The 19,143-nt window shown below is 35.9% G+C and overlaps 1 protein-coding gene and 1 long non-coding RNA gene across 6 annotated transcripts; one reads left to right on the top strand and one right to left on the bottom strand.

Moving 5' to 3' along the window:
* LOC109820610 (protein DETOXIFICATION 42) lies at positions 1,958 to 7,793 on the top strand. Of its 5 annotated transcripts, none has more exons than XM_020386781.1 (14): positions 1,958 to 2,147; positions 2,353 to 2,500; positions 2,607 to 2,728; positions 3,586 to 3,792; positions 3,879 to 4,072; positions 4,174 to 4,309; positions 4,440 to 4,536; positions 4,641 to 4,741; positions 4,848 to 5,011; positions 6,347 to 6,418; positions 6,522 to 6,638; positions 6,765 to 6,860; positions 6,955 to 7,076; positions 7,351 to 7,793. In XM_020386781.1, exons 2-14 carry the CDS (start codon positions 2,406 to 2,408, stop codon positions 7,397 to 7,399), a joined length of 1,572 nt encoding a protein of 523 aa, XP_020242370.1. In that variant the 5' UTR covers positions 1,958 to 2,147; positions 2,353 to 2,405; the 3' UTR covers positions 7,400 to 7,793. The 5 variants fall into 5 exon arrangements, with proteins under 5 accessions (XP_020242370.1, XP_020242372.1, XP_020242371.1 ...); XM_020386783.1 differs by having other exon boundaries at positions 2,367 to 2,500; XM_020386782.1 differs by having other exon boundaries at positions 2,112 to 2,220.
* Positions 8,512 to 11,842, bottom strand: LOC109822434. The gene is made up of 3 exons (XR_002242121.1): positions 11,682 to 11,842; positions 11,115 to 11,525; positions 8,512 to 8,821 (listed from the first exon to the last, which is right to left on the bottom strand). It is a non-coding gene; the product is annotated as an uncharacterized LOC109822434 (long non-coding RNA).

Raw genomic sequence — 19,143 nt, forward strand, 5'->3', positions numbered from 1 at the left:
TTTCTATTAGTTGTTAAGTTTATACATTGGTTGTTAAGCTTAGCTTTGTTGTTAAGGTTTTTAGTCTGTTGTTAAGCTTATACATTAGTTATTAAAGCTTATGGGTTTGTTGAACTTTCCGTCAGCTATTATGCGTTGGTTGTTAAGCTTAAGCATTTGTTATTAAGCTTTTTCATTAGTTGTTTAACATAGGTATTAGTTGTTAAGCTTATCTTGTTAATTGTTAATTTTATATATTTGTTGTTAAATTGAGCCGTTGCTATCCCTGTACCCTAGTTTTGAGAGATTAAGAGGAAAATTAATAAAATTCTAGGGACAAGTTTGAAGGCTGTGTGGGATGGTAGGAGAGGGTGGATGTGAGGTGGTGTAGGGGAAGGGATGCAGAGATTTAAAGGATGTCGAGGAGAGGAGAGAAGGGAGAGGAGATTGGGGAGTGCTTGTCTGATAGTGGGCCAAAGAAGCTGAGGTAGGTGTTGCCGGAGAAGGAGAAAGAGGGAAGGGAGGGGAGGTGAATGTATGGTGTTGCCAGAGGAGGAGCGACGGAAGGAAATATAGGTGGTGGGTGTATGATAGTGATATTCCAAAGAAGATTAAGAGAGAGAAGAAAGAAACTTGTGAGGATGAGTTTGAGGGTGGTGTAGAGATGGTGGGCCCAGTGGGGGAGAATGAAAGGAGGTGATAATGTAGATGGGGTGGACGGAGAGACGTTGGGGATGGGATACCAGAGAATGAAGTTTTGAGGGTGGGGGGGTGGTGGGGGGAGTGGGGGGAGGACGGGCGGGGGGGCGGGGCGTGGAGGGGGAGCGGGTTGGTTGGTAGTGGCCACAAGAGTGTTGCGAGAGAAAAAAGAAAAGGGAGGATGAGAGCTCATTGGTAATGGCCATGGAGTGAGAGAGAGAAAAGAGGAGAGTATGAGAGCTTGTTCGTAATGACTATGGTGTAGGGAGAGAGAAAAGAGAAGAGAGGAGGGAGATGATGATGAGGGAAGAGAGAGGGAGAGCGAGAGAGGAGCTCACATGGACATTAATTAGGGGTATACTGAGGAATGAAAAAGTATTGCTTAGGTGGTACTAGATTTTGGGGTTAGATGCCAAAAAGATTGATTTAAGGGGTTTTTGACTTCTTGACTAAGTCTTTTGGGTGTGGGATATTTGCTTTTTGATTTTAGGGGATGGAACCATTTTCCCCTTTTTTGTTTTCTTTCTATATTAGTCTTTCAAATGTTCCCGAAAAGCACATTTAAAATAGAGTTATTCTACAGAAACTATCTTTGATTGTCAATTTATACACGAACTATTTTTAAGCAATTTTTTGTTGTAATCAACCGCAAGGACTCACCTTTAAGTCAAGTTTTTTGATTTTACTATGATCATTAGTTGTTTAATTCCAAGTATATTAGAGAGATTATTCTTAATGTAGGTTAGGTGGGATCAATAACTGAGAAAAATTAACCGAAAAGTGAGCCCAGGTGGTTGATTGCATCAAAAAAATACTTTAAAGATGGTTTATGCATATAAATTAGAAGTCGAAGGTGGTTTTTATAGAATGATAATAGTTTAAAGGCGGCTTCTATGAAAAAACCCTTCAAATTATCCAAACTGCATCAACAACTAAAGAAGCAATACAAAATATCAGATAAAATATATTAAAAATATATATCATTAGGACCTTGTTACGTATTAATCTTATTTCTTCCGTCTAAAACCAACCAATCTTTTTTCCCCCTATAAATATCATTTTAAACATAAATTGTACCTCTATCTTCAAATTGGAAGCTTCTATGTATCAAATCACATTGCTGAACTATGTCTTTAGTGACAAAAAATGTGATACATAACGACACAAGCAACTGGTGGACGAGCAGAAGAAAAGTCACTTGGGTTACTTTTTTTTCCTCCTCCTTCTTTAAAGCGTTCATAATGTGATTCACAAACATTTATTAGAGAAACCAGATATAAATATTATGTGAAAGGCTACAACAAATAGTTACGGTCCCATAGAAGAATTCTACTGCAACTTTTGAGGCTTTTGAGGTTCTTGTAATAAACTAGGTGTTGAAGCCATTAAGGCTTACTGAGGACAGGCTACAACAGAGCCAGGTTCTTCTCATGTTTTCTTCTGCAGGCTTATTTGCACCTCCTTAGCTGGTTAGTGTGTCCTCACCCAAACACTCCCAACTGTACTTTTGATGCTTTGCTATAGAGATAGAAACAAGTACAAGTAAACCTCTCTCTCTCTCTCTCTCTCTCTCTCTCTTGTTTGGCATCTTGAGGAGAGAGAAAGCAGAATTAGTTCAAAGGTGGTGGTGATTCTTTATTCTTGTCTGTTCATCTGATTCTAGTGTAACTGCAGTTGTAATTTGCTAGGAATTTCAAGCTGGGCTTGATGGAGGATATCCAGTGATCATGGCTGCCTTGGATGAGTCGTTAGTTCCCAGTTCTTTATTGATGTCTAAAGAGCAGTCATCATCCCCTCTTCAAGTTTTCTTCAAAGATGCAAGGTACCCATTGATCAAAAATTGATTCTGTTCTTTAAAAATATAATTTGGGTTTTTTTAATCATTATTCTTACTGAACAAGACTTGGGTTTTGTGGTTTTGTGTATAGGAATGTGTTTAAGCTGGATGAATTGGGGTTGGAGATTGCAGAGATTGCGTTTCCTGCAGCACTTGCTCTTACTGCTGATCCTGTTGCTTCCCTCGTTGATACTGCCTTCATTGGACAGATAGGTTTGGTTCTTTAGGTCCTTTTCATTTTTATATTAGAATTTTTGTGATTTTCATAGAACGTTGGTTTCTTAATTGTTATGATTTTATCGGATCGATTGCCTATATGTATTGTAATGAGTTTTTTTTTATAATTTTTTTTTATCATGGGGGTGTTGATCAAGAGAAGTCAGTTGAAAATTGTGGTATTTTTATGAATTTTTTTCCATGATCTCAATTTCTTTGTTCCTGAGTGCAAATAGGCCTGGAATTAGTGGTTGATCTATAATAAAATCAAGCCTTGTGTCCTTATTGTTGTGGTTGGTTGTGTGAATAGTTTACTCTACCCTTCTTTGTGGTAAATTAGTATTTTCTTTTTTTGGTTTGACGAGGGAACCTCTCCATGATCCTTCGGATCATGGGTATCAAACTCCTGAGCGTGGCTAAGGGGCACCTCCGATGCACGTTTTTGGGTATTCTAAAAAAATTAAATTCTTGTGGGTGCTCCCCAGGAGAGTCGGACCTGAGACATTTGAGCGCTACTCATAGGCAGCTTATCAACACGGCTAGGCCCTCTTGGGTGATATTTCTTGTGGTTATCTATTCGGCATGAATTAAACAGCGAGAGATACAAACAACTTAAATAGCATAATTAAGCATATAAAGATATTCATACCACATTCAATTCACTTAAAAATGATGGTCCAATTACCAATATAAAGATCTAATCAATTACTAGGGAAAAAGCCCTTTCCATGTGCACTTTTATGAAGGAGCAGAGAAGCGATGAAAAAAAGTCCATTAAAATATATTCAACAATCCGTGTCCTGCATTTTCTTTAGCCAACGAATAGATTGATAATCTTTGTTCATCAATTGCAGGCCCAGTTGAGCTTGCAGCTGTTGGTGTGTCTATTGCAGTATTCAACCAGGTATCAAGGATTGCAATATTTCCACTTGTTAGTGTCACAACCTCCTTCGTTGCTGAGGACGATGCCGCTTCAAAAATGGCTACTGAGCTTGAAAGTGGAGATTCAGAAAGGTGTTCTTCTGAAAACAGTGAATTAAAAGAATTAATTCCGACGAATGGTATGAACAATTCTAAACACATTTTACTTGCAGTTAACTTGGACGGTTAATGTTTCTTTGAACTATTTTTGCAATTGGCTGATTAGATACCGAGAAGGGAGAAAACCACTCATCATTTTCCTCCGATAATGTAACAACTGTGGCCAAACTTGAGTCTGAGCGAAAACATATTCCATCGGTTTCGTCAGCATTAGTAATTGGTGGAGTACTTGGCCTTCTCCAAGCCCTTTTTCTTATCTCTGGAGCGATACCTATATTGGCTTTCATGGGAGTTAAATCTGTGAGTATACTGCAATCCCTTAATCGCAGGGTCTCTGTTACTTAAACTTCCTCGCATCTTGGAGGATGCATCTTAAATAACGTGTCTTTTTGTCTCAATAGGATTCACCTATGCTGACCCCAGCACGTCAATATTTAACATTAAGGTCCCTCGGCGCTCCTGCTGTTCTCCTCTCTTTGGCCATGCAAGGGGTCTTTCGAGGTCTCAAGGACACCAAAACGCCATTATATGCAACCGGTAAGGAAACAAAACTATATATTGTGGGAAAATGTTTTGTTTTCTTCTGATAGAATCAGATTCTTATGTTTTCATCTCAGTAAATTATATAGCATTGTCTAACAGAATATATTTTTATTTGATAAATCAGTGGCTGGAGATGCAACCAATATAATTTTGGATCCGATCTTTATGTTTGTTTTCCATTTAGGCGTCAGTGGTGCAGCAATTGCGCATGTAATTTCTCAGTAAGTTGTACTTCTCTTACGACCACATCTTAATGTCTTTATGATGCAGTCATAAGTAATTACTGTATTGTTCGCAATCCTAACATTAACAACATTGTCTGCAGATACTTGATTGCATTAATTCTACTATGGAGATTATTGAGACAAGTTGACGTGCTACCTCCTACTATTAAAGATCTGCAACTTGGCCGCTTCCTTAAAAATGGTACTTGTTACTACTTCATTTAAACGTGATGGAACTATTATGCAGCGAAATTCGCACTTTCATCAGTGAAGATGTACTCACTGATTTTATCCTTTTTATATTTCAGGTTTCCTCTTACTAATGAGGGTGGTAGCTGTAACTTTTTGTGTGACACTTGCAGCATCAATGGCAGCAAGACAAGGTTCAATTCCGATGGCTGCTTTCCAAATCTGCTTGCAGGTTTGGTTGGCAACATCTCTTCTCGCTGATGGATTAGCTGTTGCTGGACAGGTTCTAACATTTCTCTCTCTGTTGATTGGTGAAATACCATCATCTTAATGGATCAAGACATATTTAAGAGAATTGATCTCATTTGGGTTCACATAACTGATTCTGACCTATCTCAACTTAGGTAAAAAATAAAAAGAAATTGTAATGATCACATGGTTGTACAAGTACCTCAAGGAATTCCTGTCTTCGGACTTTTATTTCTCTTTCTATAGTGTCATTGGTTCCAAGTGTTAGAGCATAAGCATTATAAACCACAACCCTACCTGCAACTTTTGAGTTTTAGTGCAGTGTCAGGGTCCTTTGACATTGTATCGAAGTAATCCAGGTTTAATGCCCATCGGCCACAAATTTAAATTGGATTTTAGAAAAGGACACTGCCTTGTGATCCAGTTTTTGGCCTAAACAAAGGGGTGCAGGGGCATGTTAGAGTATAAATATTTTAACCCTTAACCCTAGCCACACTTTGGAGTTTGGTGCGGCGGAAGGGTGTCCTTTGACACCAAGCATTTGCATAGTTGTATCTTATTTGGGTAATGAAATAGGCCATCTTTAGAAATACCCATTCCCTGGATCTTCTCCTTTCACTTTGCCAGCACATGCTGGCTTTGCCCATAAAATGCACATCTCAACTTGTCTAAATATTTTCGTTACTAAAACTGTTGTCTATTTTCATGAATTTTTTATTTTGAAGTCCAACACCACACAACTGGAAGCATTTAACCTGCACACATGCATGCTTGAAATCTGAATGCACACACAAAATATCATCCTGACGCAGCGGCGAAAACAGAAGAGCCTTGCCACGAGGACTTCTTCCACAAACTCAATAAAACACACCAATACTTTTTTCAGGAGAAGTTTTATTTAATTCCAAGATATTCATCTTCGGGTTACATGACTCATCTTAAATAGAAAAACAAACAAGACTCCTAGTAAGACTAGAATTACAAAGTAAAAAAAAGTATCAAATCCTACCCTAAAAAGACTCCCTATAATAGAGGAAACAAATCATGAATCAAAATTGAATCTCTTTCCTAATCTAATTTGACTCTAGCATTGAATTTATTTCCTAAATTGACTCTAACTCGGAGACTTTGATTTTTCGAACCTACATAGCTTTTTGTCCTACATCACATCCTCACTCTCTTTTCTAACCTTGTATATCTAGCTGCGCTTTGTTTAGTTCATTGCAATGTCAATGTCCTGTCTTAGCAAAATCTTGCATATTAATGTGTCTTGCCACCGGTCCGCTCATGATAACTAAAATAAAGTACTAATTTAATACATTTTCCATATTTTTCTTGCATATGTTAATTAATTTCAGGTTCATTGTAGGCAATACTGGCAAGTGCGTTCGCTAGAAAAGAACACCACAGGGCAACAGCCGCTGCATCCCGTGTTTTACAGGTTTGTATCCAGCCGTGAGATCATTTATATTTGAATATTCATATTTTAAATTTTATTTATTTTCTTTTCAATTAAGAAAGTTTTCATGAACTTTGTTTCACAGTGGGGTATGGTTCTGGGGTTGGTCCTTTGTGCTGTACTTGGAATTGGTTTGCAGTTTGCATCAAGACTATTTACCAAGGATGTTGACGTGCTGCATCTCATTCACATTGGAATCCCGGTACTTTCTCATTTTGGCAAATTACAAATATAATGCTTATGTCAAATAATGAGCGAAGAGCAACCTATAGTCCTAAATTGAGGAGTCACAGTTTCACGGTGACTAATTTTTATTCTGTACTTCCAGTTTGTGGCGCTCACTCAACCAATTAACGCTTTAGCCTTTGTTTTTGACGGCATCAATTTTGGAGCATCAGACTTTGCATATTCGGCATATTCAATGGCAAGTTAAAGAACTCCGTATTCTTAGATTATACAAAAAAAAAAGAGTTGAATTATGATTCTCATGTGAATTACTGACGTGCTTCTCCATCCAGGTCCTTGTGGCCATTATTAGCATCATTTGCTTAGTTATCCTCTCTTCAAGTCATGGCTTCATTGGACTTTGGGTGGCTTTATCGATCTACATGAGCCTAAGAATGTTGGCTGGTTTTTGGAGGTAATTTAAATTGCAATCGTAGTTTTTCTTCTTCTTCTTCTCTATTTTAAGTAAAATCATAGAAGTAATTTGTTGCATGGTGATTAGCACCAAAATAAAACTCTACTCTGATAGTCTCAGTCCTTGGCCTAGATGAAGAACAGCTATCTACAACTCACCCCAAAAATTTGGGATAAAGGCTTGTTATCGTTGTTGTGTGATAGTGTTATGTTATACAACTTCTTTCTTTGTCTCGATGTTGATGTGGTTATGCGACTAAATATTGTCTTTGCAGGATAGGGACAGCAAGGGGGCCATGGACATTCCTTCGAAATCAATTCTAATTTTCCATTTGGGTTATGTCCTAGAGTGTGTTTCGGAAGTTCATAGTTTCAAATTGCAGCAACAATTGTATTAATTGGCATCTCCTGGCTTAGGTGTGCTGTACATAATTACAATTCACAGTCACCTTCCATGAGTACGAGGTCTATATATTTGTATCCATAAAAGCCTTCTTGAGCTGGATGGTTGCTTCTTGAGCTGGATGGTTGCTTATGTTATTTCATTGGAGGCGGTTGCGATGTATATGATAGTGAAAGAGCGAGTCAACTTTTCGTCATCGCATAAGAGTACTTGCATCTGTTGAGATTTTGCCTAGAAGGATTGTAGAAAATGTAACGACTTTGATTTATTATTATTGCGGATATGTAGCTAATTAATGTCTGCAGTTTTGGTGTATTTCCTCTGTTTAGTGTTGGCAAGTTTGGTTATTTTCCAAAGTACTTCATGTTGAACGCACAATATTTGAACCCAGTGCAGGATTCAAGCCGATAAATATTGTTAGACAAGAAGCCTTTATGATCTAATCGATTCTATCATCGGCTGAACCCCACATACCAAGACATTGACAGGAGGCCACACTCAAGCACAAACATAACTGAGAATCTGCTGTAAACTTTTACAAGCTCAGCCCTTACACACTTGATACTACCATCACCAGATTCCAAGAATAGATGCTTGATAACTCATATCATTAAACTGCCAATTCCATTGACAATGAAACAACACGTAGTAAGGATACATCACATATGTTAAGTTTCAAGTGACATGCTTGTCATATACCATACAGGGTGCAACAAACTAAAAAAGGTACTGCATTGATCAAAACAAGGTCAATGCCTTGCGAGAACATCATAATCACAGGTCTAAATTGAAATTAGAGCAGATAAAAAGCTGCTTACATGGCATCTCATACTCATTAAAAGTTTACACGTAACAGAGTTCTTTCAAGCCCTTCAAGACTAAACTCCACATTATGACATGACAATAAGAATCAAGAAAGATCTGATGTACACTTAAATCAATTCTTTGCCTTGACAGCGTTGTTCTCCTTTATTCTTGATCGGTTATCAAGCTTAACAAAACGCTTTAGGTCCTCATATGGAAGAGTTTCAACGTTCACTCAGTGGAGGTCGTTTGTCTAGCAAGTGAAACAGCCAGTCAGGGTACTCAGAATCTGGCAGTATTTTAGGATCAGTGCCCTCCTTCAAGATATTGGCTCCAAACACAGTGGTACTTTTCATTTCTTTGGTCAGGACAGACTCCTTTGGAGCATCGCCAGCTCCTTTTCCACTCTTTTTTGATTTAGGACCAGCAGCGAAACTTCTGATGGCAATCATATTAATGGCCTTGTCAATGGTATAGATGTGTTTCAGTGATCTTGTGCAATTCATTGCCATGTTCTTAGGACTAGTGTATCTACTTCACTGCATTTATTTATCACAAGAAAAAGGATGTCAATTGGAATCTTTAAACAATTAAAATTAACTGTGGCATCTAATTGCAATATAAAGGTAACACTAAAAAAAATCTAGTTATCTATTCAAATGATTATTATCAGAGAAAAACAAACATATGAGACAAAATTTTATTCAAAATAATATTTGTACACCAGAATAAGGAGCTTCCCAGGGATACTGAGAAAAGAAAGCCAGTCATATAAATTAAATAAACACAATGAAATAGTTGTTATATTATAGGAAATTTATGAGTAAGAAATGAGGTATAGCAACCAAACACAAACAACCATGATTTTCTTTGAAGTTCACAGCTTAAATTGTATCAAATAATCCCCATTTGTGTTCTTTCCAGGATAACTGAATGGACTGATGATAAGATGATATTCAATCCCTTGGCAAGTTTTCTTCACTAATTGTGTCATCCTATATTTAGCAATCCCACTCAATCTCGCCTACATTACATAATGTATCAAAAACATGTGTCAATATCTAACTTTCATGATGTCTATTGACAATGTCACCCAATAACATGCTAGGTTGCTTTCCACATTTCCTGTTCTAAAGCAAAAAACTTGAGTAGCAAAACATGTCTGAAGAATAAGCCTACAGAAAGAATTCTCCATCCATTTACACCCAAAGCATCTGTTGCTCAGTTATGGTTGAGAAAGATGAGATCATTGCACTATAAACATGGTTCTAAATATCACATTTCAGGTACACATTGGATGGCAAAATTACATATCGTTACTGCAAATATGAAGGATATTCAGTAAATATCAGAGGGTCATATTAGATAATGTGCATACATATCACAAATGTCGGAAATGAAATCTAAACAAATAAAATGTCAAATCGTGTAAATAAAACATGGTTAGGACCCCTGACCATTTGCAGAAGAGTATTGCAGCCTTCCTATAAATTGATAAATTGACACAGGTTGAACCCAATAAATCGTCCATCCTCTTAAGCCACACAGTCAACAAGACAAAAATGCCACACCTCAGCTTTAAACATCCTAGACTCTTAAAATGAATCTACAGAAATTTAAAATCCTGGTCCCAAAACTAATCCCTTTCTTGTTAGATTGTTATTAAATATAAGGAAAATTTTTAAAAACAATGCTTATATTTGATAAAGAGATGCGGTCTTAATTAAAAATCAAGCAAAAGAATTCCAGTACAAAAACTACATGAACGCCAAACAGAAATAAATTACAAAAAAGTAACATGTAATTGAGTGAGTTAAATATGCATAAATAAAAAACCAATCTTCAATTAAGAAAATGAAACAACTCAGCAAATTTCCCGAAAACCAACCCCTTTAACTGAGTAAAAGCAACAAAATCCTCTCAAACCCAACTGTAAAGTTCTCCATTACAGTCGCAGTCTCCACAGATCTACCACTAGATTGTGAAGAGGGAGAGAGAAGAGAGTCCCTCGATAATTAACGAAATGAATGAGAGAGAGAGAGCGCTAGGAGTCAACGGAGAAAGAGGCGTCTCCAACAATAGGCATAAAAAAGAAATACGCCTCAAAGAACAGCGGAAGAGAGGGATCAGATTCAGGTACGAATTGCCCCAAGTCTGAGAGGATGTTTCAAGAGTTCGGGATTGTCTGGCAACTGACTCCACCTACTTACATATCTAACCAAAGAACCGAGAGGCTCATACAACTTGGGCTGCTCTGCGTTGAGCATTTACCAACGAGTTGTAGAAAAAGAATATCAGCCTTACACCCAGAGAGTCTCATCGGCACAACCATGCTGAAGGCTTCTTCGAATTTTGTCACGTAGGCGGTTATATACATAATGGCGACATTTAGGTTGCAATCATTAGCAAACACCATTTCAGAGCCAATCACCCCTCATCTTCCCCAACACAGAAAGCACTAGGCGGGCTGCGCGATTAAGCCTGCGCCTAGCACCCAGACGTTCGGCTATTTCTTAAATTATATAATTATAATAATTGATTTTCTTGCAATGATTAGTTCCGCTCGGTTGGAATTTTTCAGGTCTGCAGCATGAAGATTTGTTTCAGTCGAACCGTTTCTATATTATATCAAGATTGGATCCTCAAACCGCGTAAAAGATCCGACAATTTCATCGACAAAATCTCACTGAACTCCGTATAACTGTATTTTTCTTTTCCGCAGCGAAGAGGTTCAATTTGTATCATGCACATATTTGTTTACCAACAAGTAAATCACAGTGGGAGAAAAATAAAATAAAAATAAAAACAGTGAAAAAAAGACGAAAAACTTACCTTGAAAAGAGAAGACGAGGGCTGGCGGCGAAGAGGAAGAAGCCTCCAGAGAAGAAGAGGAGGCGGCGGCGGCGATCGGTTTCAGGGTTTTGGGGAAGGAGGAGGCGGCTGCGAGGAACGAGAAGCGGCGGAGAGTGGGACGCGGCGGCGATGAAGGGGTTTTGGGAAAGAGATCGGGAGGAGAATTGGTTTAGTTAGGGCATGGATTTGGGCTTTAATGAGTTAACGGGTCGGTTTTGGGTTTGCGGGTCGGGTTTTAACTAATTTTTTTTTTAATACTATCACTTGTTTGGGTTGGGCTGGGCCACTTTTGACTTTCATACAAAACGGAGTCTGTGATCGCCGTAGAGTGGAAACAGAACGGCCTCAATCAATTCTTTTCCAGGGTTGCTCATTTAACACCTTGCTTCACTAAAATAAAAAAAACCCTGAACTTACGGACCAATCGACATTAAGCTCTAATCAACAAATGTTCCAGATCAGTTAACTAAAGCTTATAGGGGACGAAGAGGATGAGAGGACATAAAAAAGAGAAAAGAAGAGCTAAAAAAGGAAAAAAAAAATTACCTCGATGAACCGACGATGATGCGGAGGCGGAGCTAGGGTTTGGATCGCTGGGGTCGGCTGTCGGAGAGGGGCGAGGCCGTTTCAGGTTTTTTTTCGCGTAACAGGTTTGGGTTATGGGCCAAGTATCGAGTGGGCTTCTCTTTTTTTTGTTACCGCCGGTATAGGGAAGATGGACGAACGGCTTAGTTGCACTTAAATACCCTATAGTTTCCCCTACTTGCACTTATATGTACCTCAATTGTTTTGGCAGTACTCAGATGCCTTAAGAGTTGTTAAAACTTTCATTTTTATGCCCTCCCTTGTTTATGACAATATTTATATAGCCTAAAGTTTTTAAAACCTGCACTTAAATATCATGAGGTTTTCAAACTTGTAACTTTAACATCTTAAAGTTTTTTAAACTTGCACTTAAATGCTGTAAAGTTTTCAGGACTGAGGATATTTAAATGAAAGATTTATAAATTTTTGGGTATTTAAATACAAGTTTTAAAACTTTAAGGTATATAAAGGTTGCCAAAACAGGCGAGGGTGTATAAGTGCAACTTTTAAAAATGGTGTATAAACGCTACCAAAAATAAGCTAGGCTATATAAGTGAAAAGTAAAGGAGACTATAGAGTATCTAAGGGGGTGTTTGGTTCAATTTCTAGAAATTATAGGAAATGTTTTCCACCTAAAATATGATTTCCTTGTATTTCTTAAAAAAATTATAAGAAAAGTTTTGAGAAATCAAAAAATACCAATTTTCTTGTTTTTTGTACTTTGCTTGTTTGGTTCAAAACAAGAAAATAGCTCATAACTTTATAGAAAATAACAAGATTTGATAGGTTTTTAATTAAATATGGTATGTATCAGATTAGATTTCTGGTGATTTTCTCTCATTTTGAGAGGAAATTGCTTTTTGTAAAATTTGGTAGGTTTTGATATTTTATAGAAAATATTTCTGTAAATTTTTTGTTGAACCAAACACAATTTACAGAAATCTCTGAAAAACTTTTAACTATAAATTTGCCATTGTCAGATGTTTTGAGAAAAGTTTTCTCAAAAAGTGTGCAACCAAACAGCCCCTAAGTACAATTAAGCTGAAAATGAACCACCCAATTCCTAACCCTAAACTTCCATCTATTGTTGGCGTATTGGGCGGGCAACCGCAAAGTAATAAATGGAAAGGGAAAGTGAAATGAAAATACCTTCAAAAGAAAGGAAAATTATCTCTCTATATATATAGATCTCACACACACATATATATATATATGACAAAATTTTTAGATGAAATATATACATATATATTTTCTGTTATAATGTAAGTATTAATATTTTAAGGTGCTATATCTTCTAAAAAATAAATCACACCAGAAAAAATTTTTATGAGCAGAAAAATTCATATCAAACTCTAAAAACCTTCCAGGAAAAATTGACTTAAATGATTCTCTACATGTTGTAGTTGTCTTTTAAATTATTTATGCATCAGTTTGTGCTGTTCAAACTCCAACCTCCATTATTTCAATAGAATATACCTCTACATATCGACAATGAGGCAACAATTTTTAATCTTTCTATCAAAATATGTTTTAATTCATCTCCAAAATCTATATATATAGCCTAACTGCTATAACTAATGTGCATAATTGTAGTTGAGAAATATAGGTGTCTCCATAGCAAACTTATTTACCATTAAAATTATTGCAAGACTACATTTTTCAAGTTATAGTTTTTCTTTTCTTTTATATTTTTTATTTTTTATTTTTTATTTTATTATTATTTTTTGCTTATTCTATAAGAAAAAAGATACTTGTCATTAATAAAATGTAGGTCAGCTAGTATAGAAGAAGAACACCTTACGCCTCGTTTGGTACGTGGGAATAAAGTCAAGTGAGAATGGAATGAAAATCTAATTCCCATTCTCTTGTTTGAGTGCGTTTGTAGAATGAAGCTAGAATGAAAATCTAATTCCCATTCCCATGTTTGGTATTACTAGTTCACAAGTGAGAATGAACTCTCATTTTCTAATAATGCCCTTATAACAACATAGATTTTTAATAAGATAAAAATAAACATTAATGATAATAACTAAAAAATTTATTTATGCATATGTTATATTAATCTAGGCATGTGTTATACTAATGCGCATGTTATCGATCAGGTGTATGTTTCGTTTATATTTTTTAAACAATTCTCACTATTTCTGCATATATTATATTAATCTAGGTATGTGTTATAATAATGCCCTTATACCTCTATATATAGTCTAGACATGATATGATTTTGATAATTTTAATAATTTGGCCAATTTCTCAGCGAGAGTTTTCTCTTTTCATAAATATTGGGTCAAATATTTTTCAATCAAAAGTTAGATTTATTGTTGTGCATGAACCACAATCAAACATGTACGCAATGGGTACATATAGTTCTCTATGGTGGGAAAACAATAGCAAAAGTTCAAAAAGAATATAATATGCTGGTGAAAATAACAGACTTTAAACATTGGTGAATAAACAAAAAAATTTAATTGACCAAAAAAAATATTGACATGAAAGAATTTCAATCGGCAAATAATATATAGTTTCAGTTGTATCTATTTATATATTAAATTGTGTTGCTCCTATGTTGAGCAATTGTGATATAATAGGCTAATGAAATATGTACCGCTAGTTTTAATATGCTACTGAAATATGTACCACTAGTTTTAATCCCTACCCCGCAAAAAATTCCTATTGTTTGAATATAATTAGTAGCTGAGAGAAATACCACTAGTTTTAATCCCTACCCCGCAAAAAATTCCTATTGTTTGAATATAATTAGTAGCTGAGAGAAAATGAGAATACGCAGTCAAAAACCATGATTTTTAAATTGATTCTTATTATTATTAGGGGTATAATTGAAAAAAAAAACTAATTTGATTCTCCCCTTGAATGGGAATGATCATTCCCTATCTTCTCACTTGGAATGCTCATTCCCACAAAAAGTGGGAATGGTCATTCCATGGGAATGGTCATTCCAACATCTAAATACAAGTTTTGTTTGGTATGAGGGAATGAGAAGCGAGAATGACATTCCATTCCACCCCATTCCCGCGTACCAAATGGGGCCTTAGTTCTCAGATTTTGTTCACGAGCATTTTTTTAAAAAAATTCTCTATTTACTGTTCGTTATTGTTGGGTTTTATAGGTGGGACCGCCCAAAATAAGTGGACGGATAGGATTCTTATCTCTAATTCGATTAGAGATAATATCATGTACCTTATATGTATACAAGTTAGGGTTTTACATTGTGATGACAGAAATATGCCATAAAAGTCGTCATCTCCTTCTCCCTTTGAATTCATGATTTATATGCTGCAATTCCGGTGATATATGTAGGCTTCTCGCCAGTTGCACAGTGTGGTCGTTCTTAGTCATTTGATCAAGACAGTTGTAGTAATCCTACAGAAACGATCCGTTTGGCATACATAAACTTATTGTTTACGTTTCCTAGATGCATGCTAGTATTTATTTATTTTTTCTATGCATAATCTAGATATAGATTTAACCTATTGCATGTGTGTAGTTACTCAGATTCTACATTGGTATCAAAGCCAGATCTAGAATTTTTCGTTAGTTTTTTAATGGTGATTTTGACCATAGAATAGGAAAATATGATTTTTATTATGTAAAGGTTTAATTTTTATGAAATATTCAACTTTTGTCATTAAAAAAAATCCAATCTTTGACATCCTGAATGTCAAATCTATGAAAAAGGCTCAGTTTTGTATGAAATTAGTGGGCTTTCTTTTAAATCAGTGATTTATAATTTTTTGATAAATAAGGAATTTATCAAAATTCTTTTTCAAATATGTTAAAAAGGGAAAAGAAAGTTTTTTTTTTCATTTTTTGGATTGGAAAAAAACATAAGCCAAGCCTTAGCTACAGCCGACAAGTTCTTGGGACGCTGGCGAGGGGCGAGGGTGGCAAGCTAATCCCCAGCTTTGGCACCAGAGGCTTCCATCTCGATGCAGGGTGAAAGTGGCTAGGGTTCGCTGGGATTCGAGGCGGCATACTAGTTGCCGTCGCGGTCGCCACCTCCTTACTATGATTCAGTCCCCTAGGGTTTTGAAACCCTAAGGGAATAGTTATAAATAAAGTATTTTAATTCTCTAAAAATTGATTTTGATTTAAAATTTAAATTTAAAATCTTAAAATTCAGGGAATTTCCTAATATAAACTTTAAATTAATAAATGTTTGAGCTTTCTGTGTTTTTTTAAATTCCAAAAATTTTATTTTGTTTTTTAAGAAAATTTTGAAAATTATATAGAAAATAATAAAAATTCTAGAAATTTTCAAAAAAGTATTTTTTGTTATTTTCTAATTTTTTGTGAATTTTTAAGAAATTTTAGAAATTTATTATGTGGGCCCACTAGATTTCTTAATTAAAACTTTGTGGAGTTTTGCTAAAATTTTGTGAACTATGGAGGGTGGGAAAATTCATTTAAAATACCAAAATTTATTTATAAAAATCATAATAAATCTTGGAGACTTGTGATGGGTAGTTGTTCAGGGAAGCGCCCTGGGCGCGATACTCATTTCATGAAAAATAAAAAATCCTAATAAAATTAACAAAAGATGGGCACCAAGACAGCTTTCTCCTTGAAAACTAGAAAGGAGATTAATGCGGATCGACTTTTGTGTTTCAAAGACAAGGGACTTGAGCAAATGATGCCTAAGTTAAATAGCTCTACCGAATGACTTGAAACAATATTCCAATGTGCAGTACTTATTCGGTTATATTAGATCATATTGTGCTATGGTTTCATAGTGATCGATGAAGACAATTGTGTCTAACTACACAGAGCTGATAAGAGTTTGAGATATCATCATCATTTATTGATGACATATTGCTGACATGGCACAATAGGGAGAACACTGGGACTCTGATCATTAAGAGTCAGACTATAAGTATAGAGCAATGTCCCAACACTAAAGCAAAAAATAAGTGAATATTGATTATCCCTTATAGGAGTGTAGTCGATAGTCATATATGTGTACAAAACCTGATGCATCCTTTACAGTAGGATTTACGGGTATGTGTCGATCTAACACTAGTATGACTCATTAGGATGAGCCAAGAGGGTCCTCAGTATTCAAGTGAGATTGCATTTATGCATTGTACTTTGGCAGACTTGACACTCTCCTAAGGATATATTCATATGTCGATTGGGTCAGTGATCTAAATGAGAGAGTGTCGACTTCTTTTTATATTCTTATTATATTTTCTTACTGAATGACAATGTTATTTTATGGAGTAGTAAGAATCAGTACTATATAGGCTTTTCCGCTTGGAGTGAAATATGCGGCGATATACACTATAGCACTGGAGGCGCTCTCGCTGTGCAAATTCTCAGAGAACCTGGCCATACATCAACATGTAGAGAATGATTTGACTCTGTTTTGTGATAGAATATCAATTGTTGGTTATTCAAAAGACCAAAATTAATTTGGAAAAATCAAATAAAATCTAGATCATGTACCATTTCATTAAGAACTAAAAGAAGGAAGATGTCATGTTGAGGGTATCCATGCGAGTCAGATGATCATGAATCTACTGATAAAGTGAATAGCCGAGGGGCGGCTAGTGCAAAATAGTTGAGTCTTAGAGACTACGTCTTTAGTGATGATATTTTATTTTAGTTGAGACCTCAGACACTTAGGATGGTATAGAAGGTGACTTTTTAAGATATTATATTTTTTCCTCATCTATATGCATATCTGGGATTACGTATATCTTATTATTGCTTGATTATTTTGGTGTGGAGTATATTTATGTGTAATGTGTATAGGGTACACAAAGGGCATTGGGTGCTCCGTTAAAAGTTATATTCATAGGTAGGAGCTCTTATCATAGAAGAGATCCCCTTCAAAGCTGTGATAGTTGCCGAAGCTAAGATAAAGTGCCAGATATCATTTGGAGCAATGATAACACTGTCTTATTATTGGGTACGGCGATAGTGGAAGATCTTTATTGGTCGCCTTCACTTAGTTAGGATGAGGTTATTATATACATATGTTGAAGCGAACAAAGTGAAAGCCCCACATTCACTTCATCTCGGGTGAGATTCTGTTTGTGGAAGAAAGAAGTGGTGACTACATAAAAAAAAAAGATATTTCTAAAAAAAATGTTGGCTTCTCTTCAAATCGCATAAATAAAGACTGAAGAGTATTGCCTAGAGAAGTTTGAAAAGCTAGTTAACATTAGAGAATTCAAAAGAGGAAGCTTGAAGGTCATGCATAAAGATGGAATAGTGTATTGNTGCTAATCTAATCCGATTAAATGCCAATTAAAATTAATTAATGAGTTATCCTAGCAAGTATGAAATACAACAAGATATATGAGCTAGGATAAGCAATAAGAACAACAAGATATATATCCTATATGATAAATATATGCAAGGATATATAAACTAGCACAAGATGATATATCCTACCAAAAAGATATACAAGATATATGCAAGGATATGTAAACTAACATAAGGGTAAACAAAAAGAACTAGATAGTGGATCATATAAATGATAAGACAATGGCGATATGAGCAATGAGCACAAATATAAATAAACGACAAAGCACAAACACAATCAAATGATCACGGAGTTCGGACCTTCCGTCCTATGTCTCCGCTCCCCACTCCTGGGGACGCTCACCCGAATAACGTTTACACCTCACACTCGGTTTTCTAGCTAACCGAAAACTTTACAATCAACACTCTTGCAATCACACTCTACACCCTCACAAGTGTTGGACCTAGCCGTGTCTCCCTCAAGTGCTCGGTTACAACCTCTCCCTAGGCTCCTCAACCGACGCCACTCCTCTTGGAACGATCCCCGACTCTCACCACACACTCCTCTCGATGTACAAGTATATTACAAAGTGAATGTCACAATTAGGCTCAATAAATGTTTGTTCTCTACTATGGATGAGAACACAATAAAAGCTCACACTCAATGTTACAACTCTCACAACCCCAAATATATTATGAATGCAAATACAATAAGCTCAAGTGGGTGAGTGTAAACAATGAGTGAAATCAAAATCAAACTAAACTCAATTAAAATCTAGCATATAGAAATTATAAAAAAAATAATAAATAGCTAGAAATAAGTTTAGAGATTCTTCTCTGAATAACAAGATGGAGAGATAGAGATTGAAGCCCAAACAAGTAGATGATCTCCTCCACTTGTGAAAACCAAAACAGTTTTAAACCAAACTCAAACCAACCATAAACCTTAGTTAAAAACTTTCTTAAACTTGTTTAAAACACTCTCATGGTTAACTAAGATAGAAGGGGGTTTGGGGGTTTATATATGAAGAGGAAACAACAGCAAAAAACCCCAAACAAATGACAAAAAAGCCCAAAGCAAACAGCTCAGAAAAATAGCTGTTGGAAACCAACGGTCAAATCAGCGGTCGACCGTGGAAAACTCGCGGTAGACCGC

This window comes from Asparagus officinalis, chromosome 8 (assembly GCF_001876935.1).
Source record: "Asparagus officinalis chromosome 8, Aspof.V1, whole genome shotgun sequence".
In the NCBI taxonomy this organism is placed as follows: Eukaryota; Viridiplantae; Streptophyta; class Magnoliopsida; order Asparagales; family Asparagaceae; genus Asparagus; species Asparagus officinalis.

Coding starts and splice junctions, on each gene's coding strand:
- LOC109820610 (XM_020386781.1), top strand. CDS start 2,406: ATGGCTGCCTTGGATGAGTCGTTAGTTCCCAGTTCTTTATTGATGTCT. Junction 3,793..3,878: donor AGAATTAATTCCGACGAATG/GTATGAACAATT, acceptor TTGGCTGATTAG/ATACCGAGAAGGGAGAAAAC. Junction 4,310..4,439: donor AACGCCATTATATGCAACCG/GTAAGGAAACAA, acceptor TTGATAAATCAG/TGGCTGGAGATGCAACCAAT.